This window comes from Mesoplodon bidens (assembly GCF_964165515.1).
Source record: "Mesoplodon bidens genome assembly, chromosome: 10".
In the NCBI taxonomy this organism is placed as follows: domain Eukaryota; kingdom Metazoa; phylum Chordata; class Mammalia; order Artiodactyla; family Ziphiidae; genus Mesoplodon; species Mesoplodon bidens.
The window spans coordinates 7,644,646-7,672,425 of record NC_138172.1 but is presented as its reverse complement, the minus strand read 5'-3'; the positions used below and the strand labels follow the sequence as shown (position 1 = coordinate 7,672,425).

General features: G+C 50.5%; 3 protein-coding genes across 7 annotated transcripts in view; 2 read left to right on the top strand and 1 right to left on the bottom strand.

The window, feature by feature from the left end:
- Window positions 1-1,240: 1,240 nt before the first annotated feature.
- TADA3 (transcriptional adaptor 3) lies at window positions 1,241-12,618 on the bottom strand. Its single transcript, XM_081245050.1, has 10 exons — window positions 12,065-12,618; window positions 11,888-11,945; window positions 10,945-11,177; window positions 9,070-9,320; window positions 8,845-8,950; window positions 7,220-7,361; window positions 7,025-7,128; window positions 5,705-5,814; window positions 4,233-4,418; window positions 1,241-1,806 (listed from the first exon to the last, which is right to left on the bottom strand). Exons 3-10 carry the CDS (start codon window positions 11,149-11,151, stop codon window positions 1,614-1,616), a joined length of 1,299 nt encoding a protein of 432 aa, XP_081101176.1. The 5' UTR covers window positions 11,152-11,177; window positions 11,888-11,945; window positions 12,065-12,618; the 3' UTR covers window positions 1,241-1,613.
- Window positions 12,619-12,688: 70 nt separating this feature from the next.
- ARPC4 (actin related protein 2/3 complex subunit 4) lies at window positions 12,689-23,948 on the top strand. 2 transcript variants are annotated; one of them, XM_081245071.1, is made up of 6 exons: window positions 12,699-12,801; window positions 15,523-15,641; window positions 16,933-17,044; window positions 19,609-19,704; window positions 20,697-20,867; window positions 23,040-23,948. In XM_081245071.1, the coding sequence occupies exons 1-6, from the start codon at window positions 12,799-12,801 to the stop codon at window positions 23,043-23,045; spliced, it is 507 nt and encodes a 168-aa protein (XP_081101197.1). In that variant the 5' UTR covers window positions 12,699-12,798; the 3' UTR covers window positions 23,046-23,948. The 2 variants fall into 2 exon arrangements, with proteins under 2 accessions (XP_081101198.1, XP_081101197.1); XM_081245072.1 differs by lacking the exon at window positions 23,040-23,948 and having other exon boundaries at window positions 12,689-12,801; window positions 20,697-20,921.
- Window positions 23,949-26,400: 2,452 nt separating this feature from the next.
- Window positions 26,401-27,780, top strand: part of TTLL3 (tubulin tyrosine ligase like 3) — a 31,628-nt gene continuing 30,248 nt past the window's right edge. For 2 of the 4 annotated variants that reach the window (XM_081245034.1, XM_081245033.1), the window contains exon 1: window positions 26,401-27,320. In XM_081245034.1, coding sequence (XP_081101160.1) covers window positions 27,273-27,320 — 48 coding nt within the window. In that variant the 5' untranslated portion in view covers window positions 26,401-27,272. The remainder of the gene's footprint in view (window positions 27,321-27,780) is intronic. The other 2 variants (XM_081245035.1, XM_081245036.1) reach the window with 2 other exon arrangements.

Here is a 27,780-nt window from a genome sequence, read left to right as displayed (position 1 = left end):
CTCAGGCAGACTCTTCCATGTGGCAGGAAAATGGGTTACTGGGTGGTTCAAGCTTATATTTTATGGTTTTTCATATAAAGGAAGAGCAATCCATAGAGCAATGGATTTCTTTCCGCATCCATAGAGCAATCTTATGGAAGGCCTCTGATTGGCCCAGCTTGGGTCACATGCCCACTCTTTGAATCAATCATTGTGGCTAGAGGGATGGTGGACTGAGATTGGCCAAGCTAGGGTCGTGTGTCCACGAGTTTGACAGCCCCACAGAGCTACATGGAACGGGGAGGGGACAGTTCTCCAATAGGAGAGGTGCTGGGCATACAAGAATGTTGGCCGTCCTGGCCATCCTTCTCTACCGCTCAGTTCATAGGTCAGTTCCTCAGGGAAGCTTCCCCTCCCCTCCTCCACGTGGACCTCAACCTTCCCACAGTAAATTGCAAATTATTCTCCGACTCTCTGACACCATAGTTTGGGAACAACTGGAGGCAGGAGGCGAGTGTATTTATTCATCTGTGACTCCCAGGCCTAGCTTCCTAACGGGGCTGTGGAAGGGATGCTCTTGGTGGCCTATCCAGCATCCATTTCCCCTTCCTCTTCAGATCTTTGTTGGGTTCCACCTTGTCTCCCCACTGCCTTAGGCTTAGTGGGGAAGCTGACTCCATTTTCATGGAGAGTAGTTTAAACCCATTAGAGTCATCCCTTGCCAGTGACTGGTTCAAAAATGGGCATGTGGGACCTAGTTTGGGCTGGTGAGACACAAGGGTGTCTGGGAAAGGCTTCTTGCTCTTTTGGGTGGGCATGGAAGCCATCTGGCACCTTCCTGCCCTCTCTCGTGCTGGACAGAAATGAGGAAGCATTTGGCCTCCATCAACTGCTACTGGCTGCCACTGGCTGCCACTGCACAGCTGGAAGGGAACTTACTTTAAGCAAAAGCTGACACCGTGGGAGTGTGGAGACACCTGGACCCTTGATGGCCTTGTTGAGTTGCTGGATTGGCTAACCTTGGATGCCACCCTGCCCCAGGACCGCCAAACCCCTAGCTAACATACTTCCTTGTTAAACCACCTTGAGCTGGGGTGTTCTGTTACCTGTGGCCACAAGTATCTTCAGAAAGCTCTCCCTGAATGAATGACCTAGGCGAGTGGCCATAGGCTGAGAGCCCTCAAGCATGCCCTCCTAAACTATGCCACCCACACAAGTTCCTTCCTACCCCACAATAACAGACATTCAAAGATTCTGGATGCTTTTTAAAAAAAACCACACCAGTCACTTTATTCTTAAGTTTGTACTTTACAAAACCACAAGGGAGAAGTCCTTGAGGGTGAAAGGGGTAGGGGAGTGGGAGATGGTGAAGAGGGGGATGAGGACAACCCAGAAATGAAGCCCCCCCCATCTTGGGGGACCAAGCAGAGACTGGGCCCCAGGCCAGCCCAGCAGGGCCTCTCGTGTCCTGGCTCTACAGAGCTGGGCCAAAAGACCTCAGGAAAGGGTCACAGCTTCTAGAGACTGTCGCCATTAGACAGGCAGCCACAGGCTGAGGCTTCTGGTAGCCCAAAGAAGGAAGTGGGCCTCCCCCTCCCAAGCCAGGGGGAGGCAGCCTGAGGCAGGGGTGAGAGCTACCCGTCCAGCAGCTTTAGGATGCTCTCACGCTCCTTCAGAGTCTTCCAGGCCTGGTCCTTCTCCTTCTTGGTGGGGGTCCGCTTCTTCTGCCGGGCAGCCATGATCTTGCGGAAGGCGTCCATGACCTCATTGTCTGCCATGCGGACCCGCTGCCTCAGCTCCTGCCGACTCACCTCCTCCTTTGCCAGCCTGTGGGGACCAGCCGGCCAGGTGCCATGGGAAGCCCACCAGAGTAGGGTTCCTCCCTCTTCCAACTGAGCCCACCCCACTACCCAGGGCTGCCACTCCTGTGGACCATTTCATATCAAAAAGCAAAGTTAGTGGGCTTCCCTGGTGGCGTAGTGGTTGAGAGTCCGCCTGCCGATGCAGGGGACATCGGGTTCGTGCCCCGGTCCGGGAAGATCCCACATGCCGCGGAGCAGCTGGGCCCGTGAGCCATGGCCGCTGAGCCTGCCCGTCCGGAGCCTGTGCTCCACAACAGGAGAGGCCACAACAGTGAGAGGCCCGCGTACCGCAAAAAAAAAAAGCAAAGTTATTGGGCCACGCTTACATGGTGCCCTGTGCCAGGTACTACCTCTTCAAATATATCAGCTCAGTTAATCCTCCTAACAACCTTGTGAGGTAGGTACTATTATTCCTATGTTACCAGTGAGGAAACTGAGGCTCAAGGAGGATAAGAAATGCCCCAAGATCCCACAACTAGTGAGGAGGAGATCTGAATCAAGTCAGGCTTGCTCCAAACAATCTTCTTTAAAAGGTGTTCTGGGAGCTTCCCTGGTGGTGCAGTGGTTAAGAATCCGCCTCCCAATGCAGGGGACACGGGTTTGAGTCCTGGTCCGGGAAGATCCCACATGCCATGGAGCAACTAAGCCCGTGCACCACAACTACTGAGCCTGCACTCTAGAGCCCGTGCTCTGCAACAAGAGAAGCCACCGCAATGAAGAGTAGCCCAGCTCTCTGAAACTAGAGAAAGCCCGTGCACAGCAACAAAGACCCAATGCAGCCAAAAATAAATAAATGAAATAAATAATTTTTTTTAAAAAAAGTGTTCTGGTGCCAGCAGAAGACCTGCTTTTACTTCAGCAACCAAATTCCAGAGCAACCTAAGGGTCTAGACAGCCTGAGGTCTACAGGAGGTGAGTGAGATACCAAACTGACCCCTCCGAATGGAACCTGACCTATAAATTCAATTCATGGTGGAGCTGGAAGGTCACTTAGAGATCTATCTAGTCTAACCTGTAAATTTTTCAGAAGGGGAAGCTGCTGCTCAGGGCAGGAGATGCATTGCTTAAGGCCCTGCAACTACCCATGCAGGGCTGAGGGCTGCACACTGGCCTTCTGATAGCCAAGCTAGTTCCTTCACTGCCCATTACTTCTGTAGCTGCACATCCCCATTTCTCTCTCTCTCCTCTCCCCTTCCCTTCCTCAGTACTCTTTCACCTGTATTTTCCTCTTCTTGCCCTTGAAAGGGAACTAGAAAGAGGCTTTGGATCCAGCCTTGGGCTCCAGTTACAGCTTAGCTGTTTATTGGCTGTGTGACCTTCAGCAGAGCGCTCATTTCACTGGGCCTTTATTTCCTCATTTGGTAAACAGGGAAAACCAGCACCTACTCCCTGGGCTACAGCAGAGATTAAGTAAGAGGGGGTACATGAAGCCCCTGGTACACGGCAGGCACTCCGTATACCCTCATCCTTAAAGACCCCAGCAGCTTGCCAGCAACTTCTCCTCCTTCTAATGATGCACGTCTTTACCAGCCGTTCACGTGGTGACTGCAAGCCCTTTGCCCTGCCTTTCTTCCTAACCCAGCACAACGTTTAAGAGACAGGCAGAGGTGGCCAAATGAATGAGCATGCCCTGCTCTGTTGGGGCTCTGTGAGGTGCAGACACAGCACCTGCCTACGAGGAGCAAGGGGACTTAGTTGGGCTGCTTCTCTATCTCCCCAATAAAAGGGGAGCCACTACCATGATCTCCCTACAGATACCACCTGCACCCTTGTTGTGAGGAGTGCAGACCAAGATGGATGGGAATGAATAGAAAATGAATGACATCGCACTAAAACACTGGTCAGTTCCTGGTGAGGGGCTGGTGTAATCACAGATGCTCAAGAAAATGTTAACAGTTGATAAACTGAGGTGGAGAGTATACTGGTATTTACTGTACTGCTCCGTCAGATTTTCTGTGTGTATAAAATTTTTCACAATAAAACTCTGGGGGAAAAAGAAAATAAGCATGAAAAGACTTAAAAATAAACCACACAAAAAGATAAAAAATAAAAAAAAATAATAAACCACACAACAATGCGAATATAGTTAACACCACTGAACCGTACATTTGAAAATGGTTTAGAGGGTAAATTTTGTGTTATTTGTTTTTACCACAATTAGAAGTGAATAAACAAATCACAGATGCCTGAGCTCTAGTCTGTGGAATGAGAATCTGTTTGAGACAAAACCAGTGGGGTGGTGCCCGGCACTGACATTTTTTTCAAAGCCCTCCGGGTGATTTAGAGGCCCTGCCGGGTTTGGAAAGCCTGTCGTAAAGCTCCTGGAAGGTCACCAGCATGGCCAAGGCCTCGCTGGCCACGCCCTGGCCCAGGCATCCTGTCCACACTCACCTCAGTAGGTCATGCTTCTTGGTGCGGTTGTGGGCACTGAGCGCTTTCAGCTCGGCCTGCCGTTTGCGCAGCTCCGCCAGAACTTCGTCCTCTGAGTCCTCTGCAGGGCGGTCCTCAGATTCCAGCAGGCCCTGGGCGATCAGCTCCTCCTTGATGCGGCTCTCCAGAGACTTGGTATGCGGCACACTGCAGGGAAAGGCAGTGCTCAGCTCAAGGGCCAGCCTGCAAGGGGGACCGCTCTGAGGTGCCCAAGGTTAGTGAACACCTTCCTTTCTCTTTGGGCACTGCCTCTCTATCTATCTACACATAAAAAATAGAGACGGGGGCTTCCCTGGTGGCGCAGTGGTTGAGAATCTGCCTGCCAATGCAGGGAACACAGGTTCGAGCCCTGGTCTGGGAAGATCTCACATGCCGCGGAGCAACTAGGCCCGTGAGCCACAACTACTGAGCCTGCGCGTCTGGAGCCTGTGCTCCACAACAAGAGAGGCCACGAGAGTGGCCCCCGCTTGCTGCAACAAAGACCCAACACAGCTAAAAATAAATAATTAAAAAAAAAAAAAGAAAGAGACAGACACATCTGGTCTTGTAAACATAAGCAACAGATATCGATATGCTATGTAATATAAAATACAGAAAAACCTACAATGCTAACGACCCAAAAAGAATCACTATTTTGTTATCTGTTACTATTATATATATTACCATCTTCTTACCATGTTACGTTATATACATAAAAATATGTATTTTATGTTCTTATATAAATACTATATGTATTCCGGATTTTGTTACATATTATTCCCACCTTTTTTTTTTTTTTGCAGTACACGGGCCTCTCACTGTTGTGGCCTCTCCCGTTGCGGAGCACACGCTCCGGACGCGCAGGCTCAGCGGCCATGGCTCACGGGCCCAGCCGCTCCGCGGCATGTGGGATCTTCCTGGACCGGGGCACGAACCCGTGTCCCCTGCATCGGCAGGCGGACTCTCAACCACTGCGCCACCAGGGAAGCCCTATTCCCACTTTTTTAATGTATTATTTTAGCTTTCCCCCACCACGTACCAACATTTAAATATATCTTAAGTAAAAATAGGATCATATTGTCTGTATTGTGCTACAACGGACAGTTTCCACTTATCACTCTGTTGTTTACATCTTTGCGTGTCAGTTAACTATATTTCTCTAATACGATTAATAGTTGCAAGTTATTTCATCATATGGACTTATGACAATTTAGTCAACGAGTCTCCTCCAGGTGGACATTTAGGTTGTTTATAGTAAGAACAGGGCCATGATGAAAACCCTGTACTAAGCCTGTGCATTTGGAAATCCTGGCCCAGCACGTACAGCTGACTTCTGTTGGTCTTTATCAAAATGTCCTCAGTCTCCCTATTAATGAAGACCACCCATGCTGGGATGGACAAAAGTCAACAGAAGCAGAGGCCAGACTGTGAGGTGTGGACAGGATGTCACTCACCTGAAGGGTTTGTTCTGATTGCGGGGAGAGGTGCTTGCCCCGTCAGCCCCTGATTCTTTTCCAGACATGTCCGGAATAGGAGAGTCCTCCATGGGGGAAATAATATTTTCCTAGAAGAGCACAGAAATGGATGGAGGGAGAAAGAGCTATAGTATTACCATTTTCCTGCCCCCCTCTGACCTACATGGACAGTCTTCACATACCAGAAATATCTTTTTCTCATCCCATCCTCTGTGGGAAGTCTTCCCAAACTGACTCTCAAAAACTTTGATCATTTTAAAAATTCTTTTTTTTTGTACTGATACCAAAAGAAGGGAGCATAAAAGAGTGACGGTAACACTCAACAATGGTAATGAGAAGAGCTAAGGTATGTTAACCATTTGCAATGCACCAGGCACCTGCGCTAAGCATGCTGCGGCAGAGGCTGCCAGCTGTCCAAAAGCCATTCTCGCCTTTCTTCCACAGTAGCTGGGCTTACGGCTGCCCAGATACACCACACTTCCCAGCCTCCCTTGCAGTCAGGGGTGGTCATCTGACAAACTCTCTCCAGTGGAAAGTGATTAGAAGAGATAAGAGCCACAGCTGGCCACGGCCTTCACACACTCCTCCTTGCTCTTTTTCTGTGGGCTCGGAGTGGCAATCACACTTGGAATGACCTTGTGCAGAAGGCATGTTTAAGACAGCAAAGCCAGCATACGTGGGGTCTCTGTCTGATGGTGTGGGACGGAGATGTCCCCCTACCCCCATTTCAGCCAATCTGGAACGTGTGCCCAGAAAGACGTGGGAGAGAAAGACGCTATCATGTTTGAGACAGCCAGGAAACTGAGGCTCAAGAGGTGAAGAAATATGCCTAAGGGCAGCCAGCAGGCATAAATAAAGGGACCCTGAACCAGGGGTTTGAGTCCTGCTTCTATGTATTAGCTGTGTGACCTCAAGCAAACAGTTCCCTTTTTTGAGCCTCAACCTTGTTGGGTGTAACATGGGGTTAAACACTGTCTTTGCCTCTAACGAGAGGATGTGTAGAAAGCCCCTTGCACGGGGCCTTTAGCCAACGCTCAGCAAAAGTAACTGTGGAGTGGTGGCTACCTTGGGGGGAGGTTAAAAACTGGGAGGGGCGTGAGAGGGCCTTCAAGAATACTGATGATGTTTTCTTTTGTGATTCTGGGGCTACCTGTACAAGTGTGCTCATTTGTGAAAACTGATCAAGCTGTACATTTATGATCTATGTACCTTTCTAAATGTATAATGTACTTCAATAAACAATAAAAATTAAACATTGAAACAGTGAATACAGTTCTTATTTTGGGTTGGGGTGCTCACCTCCACCAAGGCCTGCAGGAGTCGCTGTGTCAGGGCACCAAAGGGGCACCCGTCTTCCGGCTGCTCGTGCTGGGCCTCAGACTTCTTCAGCAGGGCATCCACATCTGAATCGGGCAGAGAAGGGGTGGACAGGTATGCTGAAGTGCTAGGAACTGAAGTCCTGGCCTGGGGTGGGCAGGGAGGTGAGGGGCCTACCTTTCGTGTCCAGTTCAGTCAGTGGCCCCATGAGGCCTTTCTTCTTGTCAGCCACGGCTGCTGCCCGGGCCCCGTCCTTCTGCTCCTCCAGCAGGTCCTCCTGTGCCCAGCGCTGGGAGTAGTGCTTCCCCAGGGGCGGGATCTGTGGGAGACATCCCATCCGGTCCCAAAGCAGTAAATACAGGCCAGTCGTGCCTGGGGTGTCAGGGGCTCTCTGTGCACTTGGGACTGCCAACAGGCTCTTCGTTCATCCCTCATTGCTTCATTTACCTGTCTTTCCAAGTTCCCAGCCCAGGGCCAAGGCCTGAGCCTGGTACAGGTGAGAAGAGATAAAGGAGATAAAATCTCTACACTCACAGTCTAGTAAGGAAGCCAGGTACGTACGGAACTGAAACACACAGACGGCAATACAGAACAATTTCCAAGATGTAAGGTGCAGAATGGTGCGTGTACATGGACCTTTTCCGTTGACAGCTGTTATCTCTAGAGAGAACTATAGAGCCTAGGGTCAGAACTGAGAGGAAAATATCTTTTGCATTGCTTGAACTTGTTACTGCCTGTATGGATTATCTTTTCCGATAAATTTTTTAAAAATTCAGACAAGTGAAATGACAGAGGTAAGTCAAGGTGCTGTGGCAGACCAACCTGCCGGGGAATCTGCAAAGCCATTGTGGTGGCGGTAACATGCGATCAGGGGCTCGAAGGGTGTTAGTCTGCCAAGGGGCGAAGGGCATGTGCAGAGGCCCAGAGACGAGCAAGGACCCTGTGTGGGCCTCGAGTGAGGGCAAGGTGCTTGGGGGGGCTGGTAAATACAGCAGTGGAGAGGGAATGTGGCCAAGGAAACTGGAGAGGGGCACTGGGGCTGTGCCACCAAGGGCTGAGATGCTTGGACTCGATTCTGTAGGTAACGGGAGCCAGCGGAGGCCATGTCATGAGCACATCTGATCATGACAGCTGACCTATGGGAGAATTCCCCACCAACGCTTTTCAGTATTTTCTACATGTTCTTTGATGGAACCTTTTTTATTTTAATCATAAAAAAATAAATTTTTATATGTTAAAAAAAAGAGAGTCCCCCTAGAGCAGCGGTCCCCAAGCTTTTTGGCACCAGGACCGGTTTCGTGGAAGACAGTTTTTCCATGGACTGGGGTGGGGGGCCGGGGGGTGGCTCAGGCGGTGACGTCAGCATATGGGGGAGCGGCAGATGAAGCTTTGCTTGCCCGCCGCTCACCTCCTGCTGTGCTGCCTGGTTCCTAACTGGCTGTGGCCCGCTACCGGCCCACGGCCCGGGGGTTGGGGACCCCTGCTCTAGAGGGAAGAAAGTGTTAAGAGGCTGTTAAGGTAAAAGCTGATGAAGGCTTGAGCCAAAGCAGAGGGGATGGCAATGAGAGAAAAAGGGAGGATCTCACTGAAGAAGATGCCTTAGGACGTGGTGACCATTTGGATGGGGTAGAAGGGAGGAAGCTGAGAGTAAGAACCTGGGTGTCTGTGTGGGTTAATGGAACAGACGAGAGGCTAGGCAGGGCAGGGAAGGAAGATGATGTACAGCACTGCGATCTCTGATGCTGAGGCACCTCTGAGCCTTCTTGTTCTCCATCACGTCTATCTAGGCCTGGGGTCTCTACCTTGTAATGTTCAGCCTCATCTTCTGGGGGTTTCAGTAGCTCCTCTAGCGTGCGCACCTCCTCACTGGTGATATCGGCACAGTAGGGCTCCACCGAAGCCCAGAATCTGCAGAGAGAAGCAGAGCCTGACGGGCTGCCCCCTGCCCCACCAGCCTAAGCCCCGGGCCCTTCCACAGCCTGCAATACCCAAATCCCAAGGCCCATTTATGTCCCCTGGCCCAGAACCTGTTGGGGGCGTCATTCTTGGGAATACGTGGCACGTCAATTGGGTCATCAGTGAATTCATATTCCTGGATCTTGGGCTGAAGGTTTTTGGATTTGGGTCGCCCAGGGCCAGGGCCTGGCCCATGTCCCGCCTTCCCTTCCAGTTTCTGCTTCTTAGGCTTCCCATGTTTGGGGGGAGCACCAAGCTCATGGTCTCGACCCAGCTTCAGGAATCGTCGGTCACCTTTCTTATCCTGCCAGTCGGTGAGGATCTGAAATTCAGAGACTGTCACTGAGGGGGAGAAGGGAAGACACAGGACCACTCTGTCTCCCGGTTAAAAACAAGGGTCTAGAAATCAAGAAGGCGCCAAGTCTCTCCCCCTCCCCTTTTTATCTAGCAAACGCCTACTCATCCTGCAAAACTCAGCTCCTTTTCTGTGCCCATCTCACAGGATTTTTTTTTTTTTTTTTTTTTTTTTTTTTTTTTTTTTTTTTTTTTGTTACGCGGGCCTCTCACTGTTGTGGCCTCTCCCCTTGTGGAGCACAGGCTCCGAACGCACAGGCTCCGGACGCACAGGCTCAGCGGCCATGGCTCACGGGCCCAGCTGCTCCGCGGCATGTGGGATCCTCCCGGACCGGGGCACGAACCCGTGTCCCCTGCATTGGCAGGCGGACTGTCAACCACTGTGCCACCAGGGAAGCCCCTCACAGGATTTTATTCATATATTTCTCATCATTCCATTCACTTGTTTGTCTGTATTGATTCACCTCCGTAGCACCCAAGCTGGTCACACAGCATTAGGCAGTTCAAACAAGTAGATCACATCTCAGTGCACATTAGCCCTAGGAAAATACGCTGGTGGTAACTTTCTGGTGGAAGCAAGCATGCCTCCCAGCAAACCTTTACTTCAAATGTCATCACAACTGGGAAGCCTTTTCCGAATCAGTTATCCAGCTTCTTAGATGCTAAAATACAACTGATTGTGCCACAGCCCCGCTCAAAAAGCTTCAGTGGATTCCCAGGGACCACAAGTTAATTTTATTCATCTTCTGAAGTCCAGTTAAAATGGCATCTTCTTCCTCTATGGGTATCGGGTACTTCGTACCTCCACTGTAGGCCCAATCGTGTTGTTTGGTCATAACTAGAATAAACAGAGTACTTTGTCTCTTCAAGATTATAAGCTATTGGAGACCAGGAAGTTCATCTTAGCCATCTCTGGTCCCCAGGATCGGGCACAGCATCTGGCACCCAGGGCTCAGAGAATATTTATGCCATAAATAGAAATAATGAGAGTCATACCAGTAAATAATGTTTAACATGCTTATTTAGTGTGAGACGTTGGGCTGAGCCTTTGCAAAAAGTCTTTCTTTTAATTCTCACAAAAGCTCTGAGGTAGCTCCTATTATCCAGCCCACTTGGCAGATGGAGAACTGATCCTCAGAGGCAGGAAGTAACTTTTGCTAGCGTTGGAATTTAGCATTGGCAATAGCAACGCTAGCAAGCGCTTAGGTCAGGATTCAAATCCAGGCCTCCCCATTCCAGTTCCCCCAGTACTCCTGACCACAACAGCACTTCTCCTGGTACTTGTCTGACCTGCCCTTCCCTTTAGTTGGCAAACTCCCCAAAAGCCAGAACTGTCCTAATTACCTCTCTCTAGTGACTAGCACAGGACCCAGAACATTGTGAGGAGTGAGGGTCACTAGTTGCTTAGTGAATCGGAAATCTCGCAGTGTATGAGGATCATGCACATTCTTGCATATTTTCCATGTCACGCAAGCCCAGTTTGGGTCTCTCTCTTCCCCACTAAGCTCCTGTAACCCAGGCCTCAGCAGATGAGGCTAACCCATAACTTGTCACAGTCCATCCCTGGTGATGTACCCTCTGTGGGGTATCACCTGGGTTTCAGCCTCAAGCACCCGCAAGCGTCGGCTGGCAGAAGAAAGCAGGGTCTCAAGCTCCAGCTGCAGAGTGTCCAGCTCCTCGATACCGATGCCATCATCCTCAGAGCGGGCCAACACTGCTGTGTAGCGGGGACAGACCTTCAGGTGGTCCACAGACTTGAAGTCGTGGAACTGCAAGGGGCAGTCCTTCAGCTCACTCATGGCCCAGGATAGGGGACGCTGTGGAGCTGGAGAGGAAAGGACCACTGATGGGGGGTGGGGGGAAGTGGTACAAGAAAAGCCCAAGGGCTCCTTCCATCCAGGAGAAAGTCAGGCTTCAGTAACCTATTGACAAGGTTGACGGCACAGCTCCTACTCGTAGAGCACCTACTGTGTGCCAAGTGAGGTACAGACACATTGCTGGCTTCTCACTGAATTCCTCACCCAACCCCATGAGCAGGGACCATTATCATCTCCATTTTACAGATGAGGAAACTGAGACTCTTCAAGTGTGGGTTCACGTCCAAGCTTACCAACATGCAATTTGAATCCAGATAGTTTTGAGTCTGTGCCCCTAACCGCCAGGATATACTACGCTTGTCTTCCTGATGCTCTTCCCTGCAGTTCCACTCTTCCTGAATTCTGCAAAGCCCCAGAGTTCCAAGCATCCCATACTTATTATCTTAATGTTCTTTGTGCCTCCCAGCCTCTCCTTGTCTCGCCCCTCCCCACCTCTGCCCCTTCTCTTTGCCCCGATAGTAAAATACGTGGGCTGGTAAGCCAGATATATCTGGATTCAAGCCCAGGCTTGACCAATCTCTATTTATGTAGCCCTGAACATGTTGATTAACTCTCCTGAGGCTCGGTTTTTCCATCCGTAGAATAGGGCAAAAGAAGCTTGAGTCTGTTTCCCCATAATTAGTCTGAATCTGTAAAATGGGGTAACAATAGTACCTACCTCCCAGGGATGTTCTGAGGATTAAGAGATGATGCCCGTCAAGAGCTCAGTTCAGTGCCTGGCACAGAAAAAGTGCGGCTGGTTAATGGCTGGCCCCACCCATGGATCGCCCCAATGTCCCGCCTTTAGGGTCCCAGTCCTCTAAGAACACCCTACCGCGGCCTCCGCCCCCTCTACCTCCTCCTTGCTGCCTCCCACGGCCCCGCGGCCACGGGAGGGGGCGGGGAGTTCCGGTCGGTGCGAGCAACCGCCCCGGAACTGGCTATTTGCGGGGCCCCTGCAGTTGACGCGGGGGCGGGAAGACGCGAGGGCCAGACCCTGTGTCTTTCGGAGGATGGAGGTTTGCGGGCAGCAAGCGAGCCCGCTGCAGGTGGGGTGGAGAGGGTATGCCTCGCGCGGACCCTAGGGAACAGCCCAGCGCCGGGGGGCGGGGCTCGGCGGCCGGGTTCTCTGCCGGGCAGTTAGTCCCGTCGAGCCCCAAAGGCTGCAGGTAGGAGGGGCCCGGAGAAAGGATGGGGGCGCAGAACCGGAAGGATCGAAGGGCTCCTCCGCCTCGCCTTGTCCTAATATGGTGCCCAACCTGAGGCCGGGCTGCACCATTGCATGACTATGAGGGAAGAAGGCGGCAAAGACGACAAGACGGCCAGAGTCGCAAGCAAGAGCTCCATGGGTAACGGGAGAAGCTTGAGTAGTGACTCCACGCTTCAGGAGCCTAAAACTACCAAGACAGTCCTAGGGGGAAAACTTCCGAGGGGCCAAATGTTCTTAGCCTCCTCCTCCCCCGCTCGGAGCGTTGATGGTACAGTCCAGACGTCCGGGCGGAGACTGCGGCTGCGCTTCTCGCGAAAGGGAAGGCGGTGTGGGACTGGCCACTTCCGCACTTCCGCTTTCCGGCCCAGCCAGCGCCCGCGATGGTGAGAGACGGGCCCCGGGCCAGGGACCCCCCGCTGTTCTGTCTCAAGGATCTGGGTCTGGGGGAGATGCGGCTTTGCAGCGGAGAGGCCCTGGGCAGAGGGATGCAGGGGGTGTGGGGGCACCCTGAGGCTGGGAGGAAGAGGGCGGGGCGGGGCCGAGGTGAGGAAGGGGCGAGCGGGGGACGCCCTTGTAAGAAGCAGGCCTTGCGGCTGCATAGTCTGGTCTTTGAAGCAGGTGGGGGATACTGAGGCATGGAGGAAGCCGGAAGTGGGCTCTCCTAGGTTCGTGGTAGCGCCTCGAAGGCACGTAGTAAGCCTCAGCCCGTAGTAGGGCCTCTGAGGTACATAGTAGGGCCACCTCCCCACCCAGAGTAGACCTTCACTAAATACACTCCCCTGTTCTCTCTTGCCCGCTTGACCCCACAGTTCCCTCAGGGAAACTTCCACACTTGCTTATCCCACTCCTCACGTTGCCCCAGCCTTGCTTCTTCCTCACTGAAGGATCTCTTTTATGCTGCCTCTACGCAGACCCCTTCCTGGTCAGAACTCAGCCGTATCCGCCTTACTGTAGAATATAAGCTCTAATACCGCTGACCCCTCCCTTCCAGGAAATCCTCTTGATAACTGTGGGTGTTCCCTGGCAGTTGAGACTTTGGCTCACTACGTTCCCTTCTTTGCTCTCTCTCTGGTGATACCTATTTAATGTACAGGTTTTCGTGACCATGTGATTTATGGTGACTCCTAAATCTACCGTCCTAGGTTCACCTGGGAAGGTTCTCTTTCAAGGTTCACCTGGATATCTTGAAGACCCCTTGAAATTAGACCTCTGGATCAAAACTCATCTTCTCTCCCTAAACTTGCTCATCCTCTTGTGTTATTTATTCCTCCTTCGTGTCCTCTTATGTCAGCTAGAAAGCTGGGATATTCTTTTTTTGTTTTAATTTAGGCCACGCCTCTTGATTTTTTAAACATCAAACTTGTTGAGATATCACACGAGAATGAGTCTGTTGCGTTTTTGAAAGGGCAGGCACCACAGGGCTGGCCACCTAAAATGCACCTTTTTCAGATTGGCTGTCTGAATTTTGACAGAGATCATCTTGCTTGTGCTGCATTGCCCCAGGCCAAGCCCTCATTACCCTCCTTAAATAACCTTCTCTGCCTGCTCTCTCACTTCCCTCTCCTCCAGTCCATTCTCCACAGAGTTGCCATGCAACTGTAGTCATGTAACTTCCTCCTCAGAAAGCCCCAGCAGTTCCTTGCCACCTTCAAAGAAGAGCTAAACTCAGTAGCCTGGCATGTGAGATTCCCCGTGAATCTCTAGGCTACCACTGCAGCCTCATCCATTGAATCTAAAATGCTTCCCGGCAACACTGTACTCGTTACTACTTCTGGAACTCTTACTGCACTTTTTTGTTATTCTGATCTTGCTTAAGTTATTTTTTTCATTCATTCACTTATTCTACAGACACTGAGTAAGACAGTGTATATGTAAGGTGCTGACTGAGCTAGGTGCAGGGTATGTAAATTTGAATAAAATAGACATGGTCTGTTGACCATGGAGCTTACAGTTTAGTGAAGGAGAAAATTATTAAAGATATATAAAGGGTGTGTCATTGTAAATTATAGTAAATGCTATGAAGAGGGAAGTCAGGAAAGGCCTCTCTGAGGAAGGAGGAGGACTTCCCTGAATAAGCCAAGATCTAAAGGATGACTTAGGCAAAGAAGGGGGAGAAAAGCCTGCAGATAGATGGTTTTACATGTGTGAAGGCCTGAGGTGAGAAAGAACTGGGCTAATACGAGGAACTGAAGATAGGCTACCAGTGTAGCTAGATGCCGTTGCCTCTACTGGGAATGTCATTCTACTTTTTATCATTGTAAAGTCCTCCTAATCTTATTTCCATCTTCAAATCAAAACCAATTTCTTTTGCAAATGTGTAAATTTATTTTACATTTTACCCATTATATCATAGTTACTTTCTCTGTTTTCCTGACCTAGTTGAACTGTTTTAATGGTAGAGAAGGTCTTAATCATCTTCGAATTCCCAGCCCCTAGCGTGCCTGGCACACTGTAGATTTATACATTTGTTGGCTCAAAAGGTAGATTGAGGGCTTCCCTGGTGGCGCAGTGGTTGAGAGTCCGCCTGCCGATGCAGGGGACACGGGTTCGTGCCCCGGTCCGGGAAGATCCCACATGCCGCGGAGCGGCTGGGCCCGTGAGCCATGGCCGCTGAGCCTGCGCGTCTGGAGCCTGTGCTCCGCAACAGGAGAGGCCACAACAGTGAGAGGCCCACGTACCGCAAAAAAAAAAAAAAAAAAGGTAGATTGAAGACAGTCATTCACCTGTATGCTTCTAGACCAGAGTTTCTCAACTTCAGCACTGTTTGGGGCTGAATAATTCTTTGCTGTGCATTGTCGGATGTTTAGCAGTATGCCTGACTTCTGTCTACTCAATGCCAGTAACCCCTACCCCACCCCAAGTTGTGAAAATGAAAAATGTCTTGACATTGCCAAATGTCCCCTGGCAGGCAAAATGGTCCCCTGTTGAGAGCCACTGTTCTAAACCTAGAATGAAAGGCACCTTGAAGGCCTAGTCTATTGTGTTTACTGTAGTATCTGAGAGTCAGGGACCCTGAGTACTGCCTGGCTCTTGTGTAGCTGGACTAGGGGACCAGTGGGTTTGGTGAGACAGATTCTGATCCTCTGTTGGCGTTTTTCTTACAGACTGCCACTCTCCGTCCCTACCTGAGTGCCGTGCGGGCCACACTGCAGGCTGCCCTCTGCCTGGAGAATTTCTCCTCCCAGGTGGTAGAACGACACAACAAGCCGGAAGTGGAAGTCAGGTAGGGAAGGGACAGGGGTGGGGTTGATGGGTGCAGCACCCAGAGATGACTGTGTGCCATGAACAACTTCCAACCTGGAGTTGTCCGTACAACTACAGTTCACATTTTTTGTCTTGCTGCCAGATGAACAATGGTTCCCAATTTGAAGTTCAGAAAATAGGGTCAGTGGGTTGGCAGGACAAAACTCAGGGGAGAAGCTGCTCTGGAGTCAAGATTGCTTGACACAAGGTATGACTTCTCAGCGTAGGGCCATTTGGGAATGATCTTCCATGGAGTTAGTGAGCCCTCTGGCAGTTTAAGGAGAAGACTAAGAATTTAGTTACCTGAGATGCCATCTCTATTCTTCTCTAATTTAAAGATCAAGGATTCCCCCCCGCACCCCCCCGCCAAAAACAACAACAACAACAACAACAACAACAACAACTGGACTCTTCCATCATCTACTCCAAATATTCCATACTTGGGATTATTTTCTCTTGTGTAGTTTATGTTTTATAAATAAATTATTCTTTTTCCCCTTTAAAATTTAATGTGGGACATATACAACTGAGATAAGCAGTGTTACCACACTAAGTTTATATGATTTGAATTTAAGAAAACTGACAAGATGTTAGGATGTGCCCTGTTATGCTACTTAACATATATGGTTTCCAATAGGCATTTTTAAAGGATAATAGCTCCCAGATAGCACCACCATAGTTAACTACCAACTTTCATCACAGGGATTCAGGGACATCAAAATGGGAACTGAGCTGAGAGGGATCTTAATGCTGAACAAGTGAATCCTTCTGGATTGATCATTAAAGGAGGCCAGACTGTTCGACTGTAGCTTGTCCTTATCTCTGAGGCAGGCTCTCCCCTCATTCCCTAAACAGTGTATGGGTTTGCCTATAGTTACGAAAATAAGAGCTGTCATTTGTAAAGCTCCTGCAATGTGCCAGGCACACTATTAGACACTTGACCCTTTTTGATCTCTCTCAGTCCTCAGCAGTGAAATAGGAATCAGAGTCATTTTACAAATGAGGAAGTTGAGATTCCAACAGGGTCACTTGCCCAAGGAAAGTAACAGAGGAGGCTGGATTTCAAAACGTTTTCGCCCTGATTCCAGAGCCTGTGCTCTTTCTGCTGGAGAACATGCTTGCTGGCCCCCATCTTGGAGCAGCCCTGCTTGTGAGTCTCCTATTCCTTGGACTCTGTGGTCCCAGATAGTGATTTTAGGACCTGCCGTGGGGTCTCCTTGACCATTCTATTCTTTTATAGTACAGAGGCCTCTGTGATTTTGTGTTTTCAGGAGTAGCAAAGAGCTCCTGCTACAGCCTGTGACCATCAGCAGGAATGAGAAGGAAAAGGTTCTGATTGAAGGCTCCATCAACTCTGTCCGGGTCAGCATTGCTGTGAAACAGGTGAGCTCACCACAGATCCCCTGCCTCATCGGGAGGCCAGGGGCTCCCATGTGAGAGATCAGCATGCCAGCTTCAGGGTGCAAAGAAACCCAGGTTCTATTACCAGGAAGTGATTTGCCAAACTCATCAGCTCGGTAGAATAAAGAGAGATCAGGCCCATCTTCTAGGCCTTGGTCTGCATTAGAAGGCAGGAAACGGGGCTTCCATGGTGGCGCAGTGGTTGAGAGTCCGCCTGCCGATGTAGGGGACACGGGTTTGTGCCCCGGTCCGGGAAGATCCCACATGCCTCAGAGCGGCTGTGCCCGTGAGCCATGGCCGCTGAGCCTGTGCGTCCGGAGCCTGTGCTCCACAACGGGAGAGGCCACAACAGTGAGAGGCCCGCGTACCGCAAAAAAAAAAAAAAAAAAAGAAGAAGGCAGGAAACGTAGCAGCCAAGGCTACAGGCCAGGTTGGTGTCAGGTCACAAAACTTTTCCTAAGGAATGAAGGATAAGTCCAGTTCAGAAAAATAAGCAGTGACAGTATCAATTTGATAGCCATAAACTCCAAAAGTGAGATTTAGGGTAAAAATATGAAGTGTAATTTCTTTTTCTTTTTTTTAAATAAATTAATTTTATTTATTTATTTTTGGCTGTGCTGGGTCTTTGTTGCCGTGCACAGGCTTTCTCTAGTTGCGGCGAGCAGGGGCTACTCTTCCTTGCAGTGCACGGGCTTCTCATTGTGGTGGTTCTTCTTGTTGCGGAGCACAGGCTCTAGGCACACAGGCTTCAGTAGTTGTGGCGTGTGGGCTCAGTAGTTGTGGCGCACGGGCGTAGTTGCTCCGCGGCATGTGGGATCTTCCCAGACCAGGGCTCGAACCCGTGTCCCCAGCGATTGCAGGCAGGTTCTTAATCAGTGCGCCACCAGGGGAGTCCCAGGAAGTGTAATTTCCTATGTTTCCTCTGTGTTTCACAAATGTCTGACACTCCCACTACCACTGGAATTTCTGCCATATTTATTGACCACCTGGACACTTCTTTACTTAATAGATTTCTTTCAATTAACTTATTGTCTTTTTTTAAAATTATTTATTTATTTATTTCTTCTTGGCTATGTTGGGTCTTCGCTGCTGCACGTGGGCTTTGTTTAGTTGCCACAAGTGGGGGCTACTCTTCATTGCAGTACGTGGGCTCTAGGCGCGTGGGCTTCAGTAGTTGTGGCACGTGGGCTCAGTAGTTGTGGCTCATGGGCTCTGGAGTGCAGGCTCAGTAGTTGTGGCGCACGGGCTTAGTTCCTCCGTGGCGTGTGGGATCTTCCCAGACCAGGGCTCGAACCCGTGTCTCCTGCATTGACAGGCAGATTCTTAACCACTGCGCCACCAGGGAAGCCCAACTTATTTTCTCCTACTTAAATTTGTTTGAAAAAGAAACTTTGTGCCACAAATGGAAAAACAATACCACTTGCCAAATTGAGGACAACTCTAAAAAACAAGCACATTGAAAACAAAACAAGGTTATTAAGTTCAGACCAGACACTTTTGCCTATAGAAAGCTCTAACCCAAGGGCCTGCTCTCTTTGTTGAAGGGAGATTAACAAGTGTTGGGGGCTGTTAAGGCTGTGTCTGCCCTGTGCAGCAAAATTCTTTTTTTTTTTTTTTTTAAGAAGATGTTGGGGGTAGCAGTTTTTATTAATTAATTAATTTATTTTTTTCTGTATTGGGTCTTCGTTTCTGTGTGAGGGCTTTCTGTAGTTGTGGCAAGCGGGAGCCACTCTTCATCGCAGTGCGCGGGCCTCTCACTATCGCGGCCTCTCTTGTTGCGGAGCACAGGCTCCAGACGTGCAGGCTCAGCAGTTGTGGCTCATGGGCCTAGTTGCTCCGCAGCATGTGGGATCTTCCCAGACCAGGGCTCGAACCCGTGTCCCCTGCATTGGCAGGCAGATTCTCAACCACTGCGCCACCAGGGAAGCCCCAAAATTCTTCCTTCAGAAATGTTGAGAGTTCATCAGGGAGAAACTCTGGGGTTTGTTTGATGTTCATTGTTACTAAAGTGGAGACTACCTAAGGTTATCTCTGATATTCTTCACAGTATGTATCACAGACTGGAAAATGTAGCACTAGTGAAATAAGAAAGGAAAGGGTAGTTTTGAATATAGATGTGGACTCTGGAAGGAACAGATAAAAGGTTTGGGTTTGCCAGGACTTCCCTGGCGGTCCAGTGGTTAAGACCTGCACTTCTACTGCAGGGGGCACAGGTTCTATCCCTGGTCGGGGAACTCTGCATGCCGTGCAGCATGGCCAAAAGATAAAAAAAGATTTGGGCTTGCCAGAATTACTTTTGTGGAATGGGTGAAGGCAAGATCATGATAACGTCCCATTAAGGTGGACAGCTCTAATGCAGTAGCCCCTCTTTTCGGTTGGCAATGAGTTACCCCACGATTCAGAGTTCAGGTGGCGGTGTTCCAATACCCAACCCCACTACCTCCAGCGAACCTGCGAGAAATTGCAGTCAGAAGACCAGGCTCCAGATTTCTGTTGGCCTAGAGTGTCAGCTTTAGGGAAACACATTTCTCCTTTGCTCTCACCAGGCTGATGAGATCGAGAAGATTTTATGTCACAAGTTCATGCGCTTCATGATGATGAGAGCAGAGAACTTCTTTATCCTCCGAAGGAAACCAGTGGAGGTGAGACTGTGTGATCCATATGTTTGTAATACCCAGAATTCCACTACCGAGTCAACTGTCACTGGCCTGGGATTGTTTCTAGAACTGGGATTGCTGCTCCCCCAGCTGTAGGGCACCCACAGCCTTAGTTGAGAGTTGGCCTTCATTTCGGCTGTTGTGGGAATAAGGGGAATCAACTTAGGAGGCTGGGTCTACCTCAACCATGGAAAAGGCAAAAAAGATGAGATTTGTTGTGCACCTTCCCAGAGCCTATAGTCTAGCGGCAGAAAGGGCATGATGAATCATAAATCTAAACTCTGCCACCAACTGAATCATAGTCTCAAGGCCACAGTTGACATTGGGTCAATTGTTGCCTGACTTTGTACTTGAGTCCCCTACAGACTCCCTGCCAGATCGACTCTCTGCCAGTGACTAAGCACCTACCACACAGAGCAGCAAACACCATCGTCAGACGCATTAGACATGTTGGCCAAGCTTGTCCTCATCCTGAGCTAAAATCTCTCCTGGTCCTAGATCTAACCTCCAGGGCCACCCAGAATAAATAAAATTGCTCTTCTACATACAGCCCATCTGATAGTTAAAGACCTCAGTCCCATCCTTCTCCCACAGCATCTTCGCTTCTCTCTGGACTAGATGTTCCTTTTGTTTGATGAGATTCTTCTTTGACAAGATTTCCAGTCCCTTCACTCTCCCTTGACTCATTCTGAATGCAACTATCTGTGCCACAGATAGTCTGTCAGAGATGTCTGATAGACACAAAATTCTCAACTGGGTTTAGTTGATCCAACTGTTGGTTCCTTGCATCCAACATACACACCCCACCAGAGCAGGTGGGCTGCTGCCTGAAGGGCATGTAGGTTGGGATAGGGTCACAAGCAGCTGGAAGCATGTGGCTAAGTGGACATAGAGGGCATGGCCAGCTCAGCGCCCCCAGGATGCTGATTCTCATCCTGTTTCTTCTCTCCCTGCTCCCCACTGTCTTCCTTCCCTAGGGGTATGACATCAGTTTTCTGATCACCAACTTCCACACAGAGCAGATGTATAAACACAAGTTGGTGGACTTTGTGATCCACTTCATGGAAGAAATCGACAAGGAGATCAGTGAGATGAAGCTGTCGGTCAATGCCCGTGCACGCATTGTAGCCGAGGAGTTCCTCAAGAATGTAAGTGTAGGGGCCTTGCTGGTTTGCTTCCAGAAGTAGAAAGACCTATGGGTCGTGCTGAGAATTTAGCATCTGGTGGGAAAGTGGTGCCAACTGTGGGTGAATATTTCCTGAGACCTCTAGGAACTCTGGTGGGCTGCAGGTCAGCCCGATTCCTTGGGGCGGGAGGGCCCATGCTTCATGTTGGAGAGCTGCAGGGCATTTTCCATCTCCGGGGGCCTGGGGGATGCCTCTCTTAGTCGCTCATTTCTACATCTCAAAATGTACACAGTCCTTCCCTGTATCTAGTTCAATCCCCGAGTGAGGCAAGTTAAATCCACATGTGAATTTTCTAGGAGTATAGGGCAGTTAATCAGAGTATAATTCCACTTTTCAAACAGACTGGAATAGTTTCCTTCAGCATCTGCTTCTCAGGCTTAAAGTCATGATTTCTTCAGCCTGTTTTCCATCATTTTCATGGCTTAAGTCCTACAGATCCCTCTTTAGTTGTTTGTGCCTTCGTGACGGAAAGGACTACAGCCCTTTGGGGAGGGCGAATTGTTTACACTGAGGAAGTGATGACACAGTTGTTCTTTTTTAGTCATTCACGACGTGCCGCCTTTTTTTTTTTCTTTTTCCAAACAGTCCTTGGTTTGTTGTTATGTTCCCCTCAGAGTCAACTATGATCCCTAGATGGTAGAATTAGTGTTTACTCCTACCAGTGCATACAGATCCAGCCCAGGAGGAGCTCAGGTTCCTGAAAATGGATATTACACCCGCTGCCCCTGGGCTTTAATTATACTGAGGACAGCCAGTGTACAAAGTAGCTGTACTGTGCACCCAGGGGAACACGCTTGTTCAGGCCACACAGGCCATGGAGTCAGGCCACCTATGTGTGAGTCCGGCTCCACTGCTTCCTTGGGCATGTTACAGAACCTCTCGACTAAGCCTCAGTTTCCTCGGCTGTGAAGTGAGACTGTTAATTAATACGTACCTTTCAGTGTGGTTGAGCATTAATGAAGAAATGTGTATAAAGCATATCACCTGGTGCATAGTAAGCTTTCTGTATTGTAGCACAAGGTTATATGGCCAGGGCACTGGGAGGCCTCTAAATTCAACTGAAGAAAAATAGTTCTTGTCCCAATTTAGTATTTGGGTCATTCATTCAACAGTCATTTAGTTGTTACAGTAATTACATTGCTGTGGTAATACAGCTAAAAAAGTACATTCAGGTATCTCATTTAACACCTAAAATAATCTTTGAATCAGGTGTCATCCCCATTTCATAGATGAATTATCTGGGCTCTGGAAGTTAAGTCATATGTCCAAGGTGCCTCAGCCAGTAAGTGAAGGAACCAGGAATTGGAGTTTTCAGACTCAAAAGACCTAAGATAGTATTACGGCATCAGGTGCATGTAAGGGTTGGTAAAAGGCCGGTAATGTACATGAGTGAGGCGGGCTATGTGGGGATCTGGTGAGCACATGCCTCACCTGAAGAGGATCACCACTGCACAGCTCTGGCCCTCCGGCTTCATCAAAAGAATCTCAAAATCTGGATCTTTGTGCAGTGTACTATATTTTCAAGGTTGGCTAATTCATATTCATATCGACTAATTCATATTCTTTTAAACTGTGGGCCAAACAGTGCTCATCTTTGGGCTGAGTTCAGCCTGTGGGCCATTGGTCCACAACCTCTAGTCTATAAAATGTCCAGGGCTGTTCTAGGCACAATGGGAGACATTTGAGGTTAGAAAGCATTTCAAGGGCCTGTCTGACTTGGAGGACCACCCGGAGCTTGACACAGAGTACCAGATCCTGGGTCCCTCTCTGAATCCCCAAGCATTTGCATGTGAGCCCCCATCTCTAAAGAAGGCAACCTCAGTTCAGCAAGCAAGGCTCAGTGACAGGGCTTTTTGGCAGCCCTTGTGGCACGGCCAAGGGGAGCTGTGGAAAAACCCACGTCACCCTTAATTTTTCTGCCTTGTCCAGTGCTAGGTTTTAGGGCCAGTGCCCCAAAGGTCACTGCTGAATGCTGGCTAAATTACAGTGTGCCCACAGGGTGTCCTGAGACCCAACCCTGCCCTGTAGAGACCTGAGTACAGCTGCAGCTCTCAAATCAGCCCACCTCCCCAGAGCAAGCCTGCGAGGATACACTAATAACCATCATTCACCGCCTCTTGGTTCTCTTGACAGTTTTAAAGCATCTGGCTGGATCTCGTGGCCTTCCCCCTCAGACTCCCCCGTGTCTCTGCGAAGGCGTCCTGGAGTTACTCCCTGGAGCAGCGGTGGCGACGGCAGCAGCAGCAGCAGCAGAGGGGAGCTGGGTGTCGGGGTGGGCATTAGATGTGGGAGGGGGGGTGTGCTTGCTAGCTGGGCAGCAAAGCAGCAGTGGACCTGCCCCAAGGCCACATGTGCCTGGTCAGGCTGGCTTCTGATGTTCAGTCCCCTGGGCCGGGACAGATTTTTTTTAATGTCTTGAAACTTAAAACTCTGTGCTTGTAGGAGACTGTAACCTTTTTGTCTTTTTTTTTTTTTTTTTTTTAAACAAACAACCTCCACCTCCAGTGGCTGCGACTGGTCCCAGTGATTGTACCTTATTGGTCGCTGTGGGTCTGGGCGGGCCTGGAGCCAGAAGGCGACTACTCTTCCTCCCTGGAGCCACCACAGGTGGGGAGGGAGGGAGGTTTCAGACTCCAGTTCCTCTCCCTCGTTCTCTTATTTCCTTGGGCCCAGTAGAAGCGGTGGAGACCCTCTGCCAGCTTCCTGAGCTCTGCCTGAAGATGGCCACCCAGCACTGGTTGGGGACAAGGGCTGAACTGGTGGCCAGCAGCCACGCCTGGGAGCTGGGGCCTGAAAGCTAGGCAACCTCTGGCCGCAGGGGCATCTTCGTGCCCTCCCAGCTGAGAGGGGTCGCTGTTTCGCCTTGTCTTTCAGTGCAGTGCCTGTGCTAGAGGTGGAGAGGTGAGTCCTCCAGAGCTTCCCGGCTGGGGCCTCCTGCCTGCTCTGGCTCCTCGGCTTCCACGCTCGCTGTACCTTTTCTTATTCTGGTGGATCCTCCCTCCCCTAATTAAAGTCTCTTTTTGCCCCTCTGGGGGTGCATGAGGTCTGTGCTCTCTGTGTATACGTGAAAAGAGGGGAGGTGAGGCTTTTTCTTCCCTAAGACCATCTGGCCGGCACTTGGGCCTGGGGGTCCCCACCAGAGACAGTTTCGTGATTGGCCCCTGGCGTTAGTCCTGCCGAGGGCCCTAACCCAAGAGACCTCCATCGCAGTCCAGGCTCCCCCCCTTTCTGAAACTGCTCTCTCTGCCTTTATAGAGCTTTGGTCCTTTACACGTAATGAGCTCATTTGGGCTAGAAGGTAACCTCAGAGAAATAACGATCCCATTACATGGCTAAGGAAACTGAGGTTCCGTGAGATGCGGCAGGCTGCCCCAAATCTCCCAGCTAGTGAGCGAGAAGGTAGAGTTCAGGATTTCTGCCTTTACCTGTGCTAAGACAGTAATCACTAGCCACGTGTGTCTAATTGTTACAGTTTAAAAAGTTTAAAATCTACTCAGTCCTACCAGTGCTCAATAGCTACAAGTTGCTGATGCCTGCCGTGTCACAGGGTATGTAAATAGAACGTTTCCATCATTGTAGAAAGTCCTCTTGGACAGCACTAAACCTTAGTGATAACCTTGAAGTTAAAAAAAAAAATGTCTTGAGTCCTGATTCTTACTGATGAATTTGAGCAAGTTATTTATAGTCTGTGCCTCAGTTTCTTAAAGTGGAGATGATGTAAATCTGACACAGTACCTGCCGTACAGGTACTGAATAAACAGGAACTGATCTTTCCACCAGCCCAGTATCCAAGCTGTTTGGTAACTTCCATTGTGCTGGATGTGGGGGATGACATCCCTGTCTCAGGGAGACTTGGTGGCCAGTAAAATGGCTGGGTGTGTAAATAGGTGCGTTGAAGCATTTCAGATTCACTAGTGGAAGTCTGGGGGGGTGCCCACAGCGGGTGTTTTTATGGAAGAGGATGTCAGGAAAGTTTCAGAAGGGTTGGCCTTTGAGCTGAGTTTTCAAAAGAGTTTCTTCCATGTGGCCAAAAGGGGTCTCTTGAAACAGGACAAGGTACTGTTAAAGAAAGGATTGAGGGGCTGAGGGTGGGGGCAGCTTGGACAGCTGTCATCCCCTTTTGTGACATTGCCTCTGTGACTCTCCCCCTCCTGCCTTGCAGAATTAGGTGTGCCCTTCTGTGGGGCATATGGCTGTATCCTAGCTTTGCAGTGAATGTTGCTCTCATGAAGGTGCTCACAGAGAAGGTGGATGTCCAGTAGAGTATGGTAGCTGCTCACTCAGCCCTCACAGGACAGCATTGCCTGGGTGAGCCAGCCAGAACTCTCATTTGTCACAGATCCATCTCCCAGGGTTCAGAGCCCCTAAAACCAAATTTGCTGGCTGGTGAGTACAGACTGGATGGTTGCCAATCAGCCAGTCCGCTCCTGACGGCATGCCTTTTGGGAAGCCCAGTCACCAGCCACAGGGTTGGGAAGGGTGATTTCAGTGGTTAGGGTTGGCTGGACAGCTCTGTGGAGGACCCACCATCACTGTATGAGCAGATCTACCAGTGAATAAAAAAGCTGGTTTCGTGGACTTTGCTTGAGTGGGCATTGCTAGAGCTTGCCTCGCAGACTGTCCATTTGGTACTTGCATTACTGATAGGCAACCCTTCTGAGTGATGACATGGACTTGTGTTTAATAGCATTTCTGTTTCAGAGTTGGGCTCTGGAGTCAGATCTGGGTTCCAGTGCTGCCTCTGCTGTGCGATTTAAGGCGAAGTATTTAACGTCTTGGAGCCTTATTTATCTCACCTGTGACATTTGAGGTTAACACTTTCCTACTACTTCTAAAAAGGTTGCTTACAGTCTTGTCTTGAGGGCTGTTGCGTAACTTGTTTTTTTCTGCGGTCAAGTCAAACTTTATTTCCGAGGGGTTTTTTTGGGGGGAGGGGTGTTTCTGCACTTCATTATTTTCCCCATAATACTGCCCTGGCTTTCAAATCTACCCCCAAGGACCTTACCCTAGCTCCATCTGCCAGGTCCTGCAGATCTGATCAGGTCTCACCAGGACACTGGCTTCCTTTTAGTTCCCCAGGAAGGTTCTTCCTCTCTCAGGGCTGTTGCTGAGACGTTCCTCTTCCTGGAATGCTATTCCTCCCCTGGCAAACTCCTCAACACCTTTGCATTCTGTAGGCTTCAGCTTAAATGTCACCTCTTCAGAGAGGACATCCTTGATTACCTTATATAAAGTGTGCCCCCTTCCTAGTTTCAGTTCATTGCTTGTTCATTGCCTTTATCATACCTACACCTGTTTTATTCCTGTGTTGCTTGCTTTTTGTTTGTTTCCCCTTCACTTGGCTGTAAGCTCCGTGAAATCAGGGACCATCTCTAGGTGGTTCTTCCGGTCCCCAGCACCTAGCTCACCACCTAGCATGTGGTCCCCTATGAATACTGCGGAATAACTGAAGCCCCAGGCAGCGCTGGATAAAGAATTAGGACTCTGTTAGGAACTGGCGGACCAGTGCTCTGCGCTTCCAACTCCAGCGCCCTGTTCATTAAGGGTCTGGGGCAGGTGAGGCTCGGAGTTTGGCCTGCTGGAAGTAGTCCCGCCGAACCAGCCACCCGAGGCCTGATTGTGCCGGGGGAGTGGTTGCTAAGGCGACGAAAAACAGAGGGCGGGGCCTCAGAACGGAGGGCCCAGCTCGGGCACCGAAGGGCCCTCCCGCGAGACGCGGCTGCGCGTGGAGGGGAGGCGGGCTCTGGGGCCTTGGGAACGCGCGCGCGTGCGCGCGGCGAGGGGCGCACGCACGGTCCCGGCGCGGCGCTGCTCCTGAGGGCGGGGGAGCCGGGGGCTGCACCCCGCGGCTCCACCGCCTGGTACCGCCAGGACGCGGGTCTCGAGTGCAGCTGGCCGCGAAAACCGCTGCCGCCCGAGCCCCGCACCAGTCCCCCCGCCCCATGGCCCTGAGCGCGCCACTCCGAGTTCCGGCTTCCAGAGGTGGCTCCGGCAGGCGGCCAACGCTGGGCCGGCAGCCCAGCCTCGGCGCGCCGCCTAGGCTGCGACCTCGAGTCCTCGGCCCACGGCAGCCACGCCCAGGGAGACGCGGATCCCCGCCCCCCCGGGCCCTCGCTCACCCCGGCCCAGGAGGACGACCCGCCACAGGACGGTGAGGCCCTTGCGGCCGGCCCCTCCTGCCCCGAGGCGGTTGGGGCCAGGACCCGAAGACTGGGGGCGGACGTGGGGATCCGGAGAAGAGCTGTAGAGGGTGAGCATCCGGATGAAGAGTGGAGAGAGAGGAGGGGTGCCTACCCCAGCCCCACTGCGCATCTTTCTGCAGGTTCTCTTGTCCTTTGGTGAGGATTCTCCAAGGCGTCTCAACACATGGGCCGGCTCAGAAACGCCAAGATCCACGTGGAGAGAGCTATCAAGGTCGGAGGGAGCTTGGGGGTCTAGAAAGGGCCTGGAGAGTGGCTCATCCTGCCTCCCTATTTTCTCCCATCCTTAGAAAACATACAAGAAAAAAATCCTTGATCCCACACCCGTCTTCAAATACTTCCCCATTTTTCAATACCCCGTTCACAGCCAGACTTCTTGGCAGAATTGTCTACTGTACCTGGGATTCACTCCTCAGCTCCCACCACTCTGGTTCCCTGCCCTTCTCCACTCCCATCGGGAACCACTCTAGTCAAGGTCACTGGTGACCTCCAAGGAGCCAGATCCAGCAGTCAGTCCCTTTTCTGTCCTGACCTTTGTTTGGCACCTTAGGCACCGACCCCCCACGCTTACCTTCCCTTTTGGCTGTCTGCACACTCCTAGTTCTCCTCTCTCCCTCCCTGGCAGCTACTTTTCAGTAACCTTTGAAGACTTCTAGGGACACTCCTGGTTCCCT

Excerpts from the sequence above, each read along its gene's own strand:
- TADA3 (XM_081245050.1), bottom strand. The coding sequence starts at position 11,151 with ATGAGTGAGCTGAAGGACTGCCCCTTGCAGTTCCACGACTTCAAGTCT. Across the intron at positions 7,362-8,844 it reads ATGAGGCTGAACATTACAAG|ATCCCGCCCCTGGGGAAGCA; the intron begins GTAGAGACCCCA and ends TGTCTCCCACAG. Across the intron at positions 5,815-7,024 it reads TCCTGCAGGCCTTGGTGGAG|GAAAATATTATTTCCCCCAT; the intron begins GTGAGCACCCCA and ends GTGCTCTTCTAG.
- ARPC4 (XM_081245072.1), top strand. Across the intron at positions 15,642-16,932 it reads AAGCCGGAAGTGGAAGTCAG|GAGTAGCAAAGAGCTCCTGC; the intron begins GTAGGGAAGGGA and ends TTGTGTTTTCAG. Across the intron at positions 17,045-19,608 it reads TCAGCATTGCTGTGAAACAG|GCTGATGAGATCGAGAAGAT; the intron begins GTGAGCTCACCA and ends TGCTCTCACCAG.